At 42.4% G+C, this 10,010-nt stretch overlaps 1 protein-coding gene across 2 annotated transcripts; it reads right to left on the bottom strand.

Moving 5' to 3' along the window:
* Positions 1 to 2,032: 2,032 nt before the first annotated feature.
* On the bottom strand, positions 2,033 to 6,188 carry LOC311603568 (uncharacterized protein). Of its 2 annotated transcripts, XM_084792539.1 has the most exons (4): positions 6,042 to 6,188; positions 5,759 to 5,848; positions 4,584 to 4,650; positions 2,033 to 3,114 (listed from the first exon to the last, which is right to left on the bottom strand). In XM_084792539.1, the coding sequence occupies exons 1-4, from the start codon at positions 6,075 to 6,077 to the stop codon at positions 2,999 to 3,001; spliced, it is 309 nt and encodes a 102-aa protein (XP_084648665.1). In that variant the 5' UTR covers positions 6,078 to 6,188; the 3' UTR covers positions 2,033 to 2,998. The 2 variants fall into 2 exon arrangements, 1 of the variants encoding a protein (XP_084648665.1); XR_014781133.1 differs by lacking the exon at positions 4,584 to 4,650.
* Positions 6,189 to 10,010: the final 3,822 nt, after the last annotated feature.

Genomic DNA, 10,010 nt, shown 5'->3' with positions numbered 1-10,010 from the left:
AGTTTCTTCCAAGTAGAAGCAGGCTATACTCACCAAAGGCAAAGAAGCAGGAGCATCCTGCTGCTGTATTCAGTCTCAAGGCCCACAGGCTGAGAGCCATTTTCCTACTTCATTACCCTTGCTAGCAGCTCTCTCAGTACCTAAGTAGGCACTCTTCCTCCTGAGAGCTATGGGGCCCAGAGAAGCAGTCACCATGTGGTTCTTAGGCCGTGACTGCCGCATGTATTCTTTTGCAGTTAAAAACAAAAACAAAAACAACATGGCTGGGAGTACAAAAATACAGCATGCAGATACAACCTTTATGTCTTCAAGGCGACAACTGCTCTGTAATTCTCCTCAAGGTATGATAACGCTGTTGACTGATATCATGGTGAGTAGAGAAATGGGGTCAAAGGACTTCACTTGGCCTCTTCCCATGTTTGGTAACTCACTTGACAGAAGAATGAACGAAGGCGAGGGTTCTTCTAACCACCAACCACATTCACTACAAACAATCATTCAAGGGTCATCAAAACAGTCACTGACTGGGGCCTCAGCGTTAATGGACAGAACAAGCTGGTTAGGATCTCACATTTTACATGACTCAAACATCCCCCGCTACTAACAAGAAGACTATTCAACCCGTGGAGATCTCCAGGTGTCACGGTCACCTTACATCCCATTTTCAATCAGTATCAGAAACCTCTACATCTTCCCTATTATCTATTCTGCAGTTATTTTAGCATATGGTCATAGGACTCTTTGGGTGGGGGGGAGGGGAGGCCAGGATAAACACTGCATTATACTCCAGTCATGATGCTACACAGCCAAAGCCTCTCATTTTACAAGTGGACTCAAGTGTCTGAGAATTGGTTCAGATTCAGAAACTAGGAGAGATCACTGTTTTCCATTGAGTGGCCTGCCCTCAGCATCTCTGTCATTCATTTTTGGTGCGCAAATTAAGTAATGTCCTTGCCAGTTGCTCATCTACCCTGCCCCTTGGACACCGCGGCTTACTAATTGTCTCCATGGCTCTTTTAGTGTCAGCCCATCTGAATGCTACTCCTCAACGCTCATTGTTAGGACTGGTTTCATTTTGCCCTGCGGGGGCTAGGGAGTCTCTCATGCTACCCTTGTTGGCCTTAAGTCCTCCGTTCTCCCACCTCAGCCTCTCAAATGCTAGGCTTATAGGTGGGTGCACCATACCCACGATGAATCTTGCTTTTGACAGGTGCCGGGGATTGTGGGAGGCAGCCGTCACTGAGCTGCTCAGCTGGAATGGCTGCCGCGGTGTCTCATTCTTTATTGTTCTAGTAAACAGAGTTCTGGGCAGGGTCTGCTGGATCCACGTTGCTTATTGGGACCTATTTTATCTTTATGTCATCTCTCTGTGATGACATGCCCACTCGCCTGTTCTGAACATGTTCTTCACTACTTGTCAAGGACTTCACTTTTAAGCTGGTCCCTTACTTTTTCCAGCCTCCCTTCATCACACTAGCATTGTCTCTTGGGGTCCTTGATGGGAATTAAATCTTACATCTCAGTTAAATGTTCCTATATTCAAAAACTCTCCTTCAGCCAATTTTACAGTCTGTCTTTTTGTCCTGACTCTTTGGGTCCTGAGGTACTGGCTTGACTTCTAACCATCCATTTGATTATGTCCCAAAGATGCTTAGTATATATTCCATCTTCCTTGTAGGCGCAGCACTTCCCTGGCCTGGCTATGTGGTAACTTCATCCTAGTTGCCAGAAAGGAAGGTATGGGTAGCTTTCAGGGCTTGTGTGATCTAGTAAGCAGAGGCCTTCAGCACCTTTAGTGAGGGGTAAGAGGCACTAGCCATTAGCAAAAAGTGGAGTGCCCCCCCCCCCCTTTCAGCAGGCCTGGACACTTCAGCCTCATTTATTTTCTGTGTTCATGAAAGCAGCAACCCATATGATCCCATCACAAGTTTCAGAATCCTACTCCCTATAAAGCTCTTAATATTGGTGGACGACATGAGCTGGTGATGAAAAGCTCTCTTTCTTTGGAATTCTTTCAGCCCCTAAAACTGAGTCTAGATCGTGGGCCCCAGTATTTTTGGACATCTAGCTGTAGAAACTCAGAATGACATATGGCCAAAGGAGCCCACTGACTTTCACACTCTACCTTTAGTTAGTGGTGAGTGATCTCTTCACCTTTCACTCTCCTTTAAACATGGTAATAACACCCAACAAGAGGTCAAGCCATTCCGTAGTCTTTATATGTAGTCCTTTCCCGGTGCTTCTCAAATGCCTGAGGTTCCTAGGTCCATTCTTGGTGTCTACTGTCTTAGGTCAGGTTCTTGGGAAATAGACTCTGAGACAGAAAGTTGCCTATGTTTCCTGGGGAAAATTATAGATAGATTGGTGATAGATGATAGATAGATAGATAGATAGATAGATAGATAGATAGATAGATAAATCCTGGGGACATTTATACATATAAAGCTTATAAGGAAGCAGTGGAATTGGAACTGGGCAAAAGGAAATGCTGAAATAGGAAGTGGTCGCAGCATAAACCACTCCCCAGGAAACACTGGTTGCTGGAAGCCATTCTCAAACTGAGGTGAGGGGGCGGGATTTTTTCCTTGCTGTTTTGAGATTCAAAGTCTGTTTATTTTTGCCCTTAAAGTCTCTTATTTTGGCTGTATCAGACTTAGAAGTAGAAGTGCTCAGTGAGGATAGCCCAAGTCTCTTGGCAATTTGTTCCTGGGATTTACTTTGGCTTCTTTCGTTGTTTTGGCCAGAAGTTTAGCATAATCTGCAGCCTCCTCCTCATTTTTCTTGGTGCCTTGTTTCTTCAGAGCAATATGTTAGTGTTTGTGTTGTAGGACATCAGGTCCTGGGCTTCTTATCATCTTTAAGGATTTCTGACAGCATGTTGGTGGACATCATCTTTTTTAGAGAGACTGAAAGCTTTCAGAGTATGTTAGCTCTTCTGGGCCCCAACCACCAAGGCAGAGTAGAATCTGTAAGTCCAGGAATGCTTCTCTCTTCTTTCTCAACAAGAACTAAGTTGAGAACACTTGGATTGCCATATACAATGCATCTGTGAATGCCTGTGCTTCCTCTCTGCAGTTCCTACACTGAGTGTCTCGGCCTGACCAGGACAGAGATCTAGAGAAAGGGAGAGTCAATGTGTTCATCATCACGGCATTAGATGACACATCACTTTTGGCACAGACACTCCAAACTCCAATGAATCATGTTACTCCTAGAACCTACAACTGGCAAAAGTGAACTACCTTGGAAATTGAGATTAAAGACAATCCTTGGAGCCTAAAGATGTACGTTAGTTTAGGCTTGCTTTGCATGCAGGAAGCCCTGAGTTTAGTCCCAAATACCACATAAACTAATGTGGATGGTAGAGATAATCTAAAACCACAGCATTATAGATGTGGAGGCAGAGGAACCAAGGTCATCCTTGGCTACATATACTTTGAGGCCAGCCTGGAATACATGAGACTCTGTTCCCAAAACAAAACAAAAGAAAGCAATTTGGACTTTTTGTGTGTGCACATGTTTTCACTGAGGGTGTCTCTATGCTCATGTGTGTGTACATGGGATACAAGTGCACATCTGTGTGGGGACCACAGGGTGTTGTTGGGTTGTATTCCTCAATCAGTTCTCCACCTTAGAATTACTTTTTGAAAATGTCAAGCATGCATATAATGTGTTCTGCAAATTCATTCCTTATTCCCTCCTTTCCAGTTGTACCCCTGTCTATTCACTTTTCCCTCTCAACTTTATATGTTCTCTTTTTAAAACCCACTGAGTTCACTTAATGCTGCCTGCATGTGCTTGGGCATAGGGCCATCTACTGGAGCAAGGGCAGCTTCTCAGGGCTGTATCCCTGACAAAGACTGACTTCCCTCTCCAGCAGCCCTTAACTACCAATAGCTCCTCAGCTATGGGTGGGACTTTGAAGAGTCTGTCTTTCACCCATGCTGGGATTTTGGTTGCCTTGATCTTGTGCAGGTCTTTTTGAGACAAGGTCTAGGTAGCTCTACTTGTCTGAAGTTGTCTCTCAGCAGTCCTTCTTGCATTATATAAAACCTCCAGAGACTAAAGAGTATATTGTAGCTGATCAGTTTCAGGGACTTCCTGAAGTTTTTGAGTTGTTCACTTCATGAATCTTAATAAGCTTGTCTCCAAGATGAAATGTTTTTATCGCAGAAGAAATTGATACATAACAATCCTCTCTCAACTTCCTAGATTCATATATTGAAACCTCAAGTCTCAAATTTTTAGTATTTGGATCTGGGGCCTTTAGAAACTAATTAAGTCAAGAGGGTGAAGCCCTCAAGATGGGATTAGTGTTCATATACAGAGAAGCGTGAAAGAGGTGATTCATTCTCTCTCCCTCCCTCTGTTTTTTTTTCTGTCCTTCTCCCATGTGACGGCACAAAGAATGATCCTTCTTCAAGTCAAAAAGGGGGAGTGGTCCTGCACATTACCAAATTAGCTGATATACTGATTTTGGGCTTGTCAGCCTTCAGTGATGTGAAGAGTAAATTGCCCTCATTTCAGTCTGTGGTGTAGACTGAGACTAACTAAGACAAAGACAAACTATCAATTGTTTTTACCTTGATAATCAAATGCTCTCAGAAGACCACTCTCAATCCATTCCTTTGTATTTTTGCAGCAGTTTCTCTAAATGCAGATAAGGTACATTTAAGTAGCAATTTATTGCTTGAGGTATCTGGTTTGTGTGTGTGTGTGTGTGTGTGTGTGTGTGTGTGTGTGTATGTATTGTTTTTTGTTTTCTTGAAGTGGAGTTTCCATGTGTGGTGCTGATCAAATGCTGATTCTAAGATGAAATTATTAGGATCAAAGTTTAAAGCAAATGACATTTTCAAAATATTTGGTTTCTCTGTCTCTCTGTCTCTGTCTCTGTCTCTGTCTCTGTCTCTGTCTCTGTCTCTCTCTCTCTCTCTCTCTCTCTCTGTGTGTGTGTGTGTGTGTGTGTGTGTGTGTGTGTGTGTGCGCGCGCGCGCGCGTGCATTATATCTTTTGGGGTTAGAATTATAGGTAGCTGTGAACTGTCTGACATGGGTGCTAGGAACCAAACTCTGGTCGTCTGTAAGAGCAGTATGTACTTTTAACCACTCAATGCCTGGTCAGTCACATTGGCACGTTTTAAACCCCACTTATTCTTCTGCCTACTGCACTTAGGGAAACACCTCATTCACAGTCTAACTGCAAACTCCCCAGTGTTCTGTGTACTGATCATCTAGGACTCATCTGGGCTTCTTCTGGGAAAACGCCTTTATCTCCTAGACTGGGAACTCTCAGGATATAGACTCTCGGGGAGGAGGGGAGGTTTCATTTCAGCACATCAATAAACAGGGGCTAAGAGAATCAATGAGTGTATGCTATTTACTCTAGACCAGCTCTGTCAATCAAGGGATAGTATGAGCCACTAATTTCTAAATTGTCTAGTAGCTACATTTCAAAGAGTAAAAAGCAGCAAGTAGACTTGTCTTGTTATATGTTTTAACCCAATCCATTAAACATGTGATCACTTCAATAAGTGGTCACACAAAGAAGTATTGATACAGTTTGTACTGCCTTTCATACTAAGTCTTCAGAAGTTCACTGTGTAATTTATACTGAACAGCACATCTTGAAACAGACCAGCCACATTTCAAGTGAGCAGTAGCCATATTGGGCAATGCATTTTAGGTTAGATGGGGATGCAGTTAAGGTCCAGGCCAACAGCTTTGCCTATGAAATCAGTCACCGAGGGCAGGCTTCATACCTGGTGGTTGCATAGCACTTCGCTGGTTTTCACCTTGGTCTCCATCACAAAGCTACAAGGGCAGGTCTGAGTAGGAGAGCTGTGTGTGATCTGTGAACAACCAACAAAAAAGCAGTGGTGTTGTGAACAGCTAACAAACCAACTTCTCCCCCCAGAGCTGTGTAGCTGAGATACACAAATAAGCTGCCTCTCTAGGGAACATAAAAGGCATTAGGTAAGAGCCACATTCTTTGGTGTGCAAAGCCACACCTTCCGATGCCATCGCCCCTGAAGTTGTACTCACCAAAGAGAAAGCCACAGACATGTAAATACAGTTCATTTGCAGATGCCAAGGTAGAGGTAGCTCCAGGTACCCACACCCTCCAGGGACACCATTCCATCTGAGGGAGGAGATAAAAAGGAATTTCTTAAGCAGGAAACCATTCCAAGATCTAAGATGTTTATCTTGCTCAAACCTGTCGGCTCCATCTAAGGCAGACTGCAGTGAGTGTTTGCTGGGCCCAACCTTTACTCTGTTGAGGTCAGAACCAAAAAAAAAAAAAAAAATCCTCCATCTCTCAGCCCCAAATTATGGTGACTTCAACCGAGAAACATAGTGCCAACTGGCATTGAGAATAAGATGGAACTGTGAGTCAGCTTGGCACTCGAAGCCTGGCACTCTCTTGGTGGGCAATATCCCAAAGCAGCCAGCCATGCTCCTTCTCTTTGGGCATAACAGGCCCTACTTGCAATGAAAACAAGTCAGGCACCCAAATTAGCATCAGAACCAAATGGTCTCCTGGGAAACTAATGACAATTACTTCAGTTTGAAAACATTTTCTTTGCAACCTAAGACAGTGAAGCCATGTCTTTCACAAGGACAAAAGCCTTGTGCCAAAGAACTCCATCTCCTATAAAGAAGTGTTATTAACCAAAGATTATGGAAGAGCTGAAAGATTCTATTTGAGGCTTTCAGGACATACTCTATGTATTTTCTTATTCTTTACTCCTGTATAATCTTTTCCCACTCATTCATTCCTGCATTTTTTTTTTTTTAGAAGTAAAACATTTCTCAGTAGTTTCTTTTTATAACAGTCCTTGCTGCAAGAAGTTGGGATACTTAGGACGCAAGCATCTTGAAGACAGGTCAAAGAGCGTTGCCCTCACCAAGCAGAGGAGATTCAAGCCAGCATACTTCCACCATCAGAGCCTCCCTCCTGGAAATCATCTGGAAAAAAAAAATCAATTTGCATTCTGATAGTAATAGTGTACCATGGTAGAGTGGGCTGTAGTTTACAAAATGCCTTCATGTTTCCATAACTCAACATCTCAACAGTTGGGAGTGGGAGCGATAGGTCTTGTCTTCATGTGATATTTCTCCATACAACTAACACTCTGCTGAGAGCCTTCTTTGTGCCTGTCCTTGAGGAATGCTCTGGGAAAATGTAACCAAGGCACAGCACCTTCTGGAAGCAGCTGAGTCCTCAGGGGCCAATAGGAAGCAAGGAAAACAAAGAAACTTTCTGACAGAAATGCCAGCAAGCTGTGGGAGCATGAAAGAAGGGCCTTCAACACAGCACTTACTGAGAAATTCATTAGTCTGAAGAAATTAAGTTCCTTGGTAGCAATTCCTAGTATCCTCATAAATCAGCAAGAGATTTGTAGGTAAAAAGGCTTTAAGTGACTCAAAGTCACATTGATTGACAGGGTCTTATCTGAAGGATATAATTATGAAATGTATACCATAGATATTAGTTGTTTATGGAGTCACAGAGGATGACTCTACAGAATGTGAATGTGATGACTCTAGGTATATCTTAACAGGCCAATTTTCTCCATGAAATATTAGGATTAGTATGCTTTTCACATGAGTAGTAGACTCTCCATATAGGGCTACTTTAAAAAATAAACATGGCCTAAAACATTTTAATAATTTCCTTTTCTCTTTTTTGGTATTTTTTAGATTATACAGGAAGTCTTTTCTGTCTCTCTTTCTCCCTGTTTTATAATCACAAAAGAGCATGTGTACTAGTAATTTATTAACATATGACCATGCAATTTTAATTTTTTGGTAATTTCTGCCCTCTCCCACCAAGGACTATCAGAAGTTTTGGATATTTCATTCCAAGGCTTTAAAATGTTTTACACATCATCTTCAGACAAGAGTAGGACTACTTATAAATAGCACATACAGAGCCTGTGATGACGGCTCAGCTAGTAAGGTGCTTGCTGCTCAAGACTGAGGACTGGAGCGCCCAGGACCCAGGTGCAACTGCAGCCCTGGGGAGACAGAGGCAAGTAGGAGGGCTGCTGGAGGTTCCTAGCCAGCCAGCTCAGAGAAACCTGCGAGCTTCAGGCTCTGTGAAACACTATGCCTCAAAAAATAAGGTGGTGAATAACTAAGGATGATACCTGAGTTCTGGCCTCTCCACATAGATAGACAGACAGACAGACAGACAGACAGACAGACAGACACACACACACACACACACACACACACACATATGCACATGCATGCACACACACATGTACACACACCACAAAATAACATATTGGAACATTTTGGCTGCTTCAAATGTCTTCCCATGTTTGTAAAGACACGAGATCCTTTTAAATGACATCATGGGCATACAATATAGGGATGTGCTATAAGTTATTTTTAAAAACCTTAATAATTCTGGATTATTTCTATAACTTTCTATCTTACAAACAATATGCTAGAGTCTTTATTCTTCATAACGTTGGTTTGAGTATTTCCAGAAATTTCTAGGAGGTGCTAGCAGGTTCTTCACAGATTCTCAATGGCATCAAGGCTTCAACATATGAAGACAATAAATTGGTTGTTGGAAAGACCTGTTCTGTGATAATGAAACATGCCAGTAAGTGGTGGCAGAAAAACGGTTGTGGGTAGCTGTTGTGTTCTGGCCAAGTGTCAATGCTTGTATCACCCCAAACTCCTGAAAATATGGAAAAGAGCTGGCTTTGCTGCTTTCTTTGAGACGAACAGGAGACAGGGGAATGCTAGCTCCTCCCCCAAAGGGGCGGAGCTGGTGAGTGGCAGATGCAAGCCGCGCCTTTTGAACTTTGCAGTACATGGACTTCGTAGTCACACAAACTCACGTTTTTGTGGTTTCTTGTTTGAAACTTGACTGTTGAGCCAGACCTGGTGGTACAAACTTTTAATCCCATCTTCTTTGGAGGCTGAGGCAGGAGGATCACAAGTTTATGGTCTGTCTGCGTTATAGAATGAGTTCATTCCAGCCACAGCAACTTAGCGAGATCCTGTTGCAAAGCAAAGGGTGAAAATAAAGCTGAGGGTGTCCTGTGGTGGTAGAGGGCATGCCTGGAGTGTGAAAGGCTCCGTTGCCTCAAAGCCAAACAAAAATCCTCCAACTATCTCTAAAGAAAACTTGAAAATGTTTTGATGACTTTATGAAATTCCAGAATATATATGTAATTTTCCAAACACATATCAAGGATCTATTTCATGGGAAATACACTTGACTGCTTTCAATGATGCTTGGTTTCGTCGCCTTGTTTTCTTACTCATACTGAACAGTGCTATGTGAAAATGATATGCCCCACAGCATACATTTGTTTATTCTGAAATTGTCCTTCCGCTCTGAGTTTACAGTGGTTCTGTTAATTACACAGCACAGATGCAAGCTCGTTAGGAAATCAGTTTGGCTCCACGAATCATTGTACTTGGAAAGAACTAATCTCTCATCTAAGACTCTCTTTCTTACTAATTAATTGTCTCTTTCCTTTTAGTCCTTTTCTGCAAAAAAATTCTACTAGTTGTAGAGTATCCCCCCCCCCCCACAGGAGTTCTCTCTGGGGGCAGAATCCTCTGGAAATAAATTATTTGTAAAGATACCATGAGATGAAAAGGGTAAAAAAAAAAAAAAAAAAAAAAAGAAAAAGAAAAAGAAAAATGGTAAACTGAGAAACCAAAATATTCAAATACTTCTACTTTTCAAAATGGCCGTGCCTCCAACACTTTAATTTTGATTGTGAAGCTAATGTTTCCAGTGAACTGTTTGACTAGGGTAAAATGTGTTTGTCCAGATGGTTTCTCCTTCATCTGTGGTCTCTCCTGATATTTTCCTATGTGCTCCTATAGCGCTGTCTGAATATTCCCATCATATCACTTCCAGTAAAGCCTTTTGTCTGTCTTTCTCATACAACCAAGAGCTAAGAGTAGACCAAGCCTCTGGGTCACCTCCTGAGTCCACAGCACAGCATCCAGCCACATGATAAATGCTCATTTCAT

This window comes from Acomys minous, assembly GCF_964271855.1.
Source record: "Acomys minous genome assembly, chromosome: 8".
NCBI lineage: Eukaryota > Metazoa > Chordata > Mammalia > Rodentia > Muridae > Acomys > Acomys minous.
This window is presented reverse-complemented; position numbering and strand designations above follow the sequence as displayed.

Coding starts and splice junctions, on each gene's coding strand:
- LOC311603568 (XM_084792539.1), bottom strand. CDS start 6,077: ATGAACTGTATTTACATGTCTGTGGCTTTCTCTTTG. Junction 5,849..6,041: donor TGTCTGTGGCTTTCTCTTTG/GTGAGTACAACT, acceptor GGTTGTTCACAG/ATCACACACAGCTCTCCTAC. Junction 4,651..5,758: donor AAGTGCTATGCAACCACCAG/GTATGAAGCCTG, acceptor ATCTGCATTTAG/AGAAACTGCTGCAAAAATAC.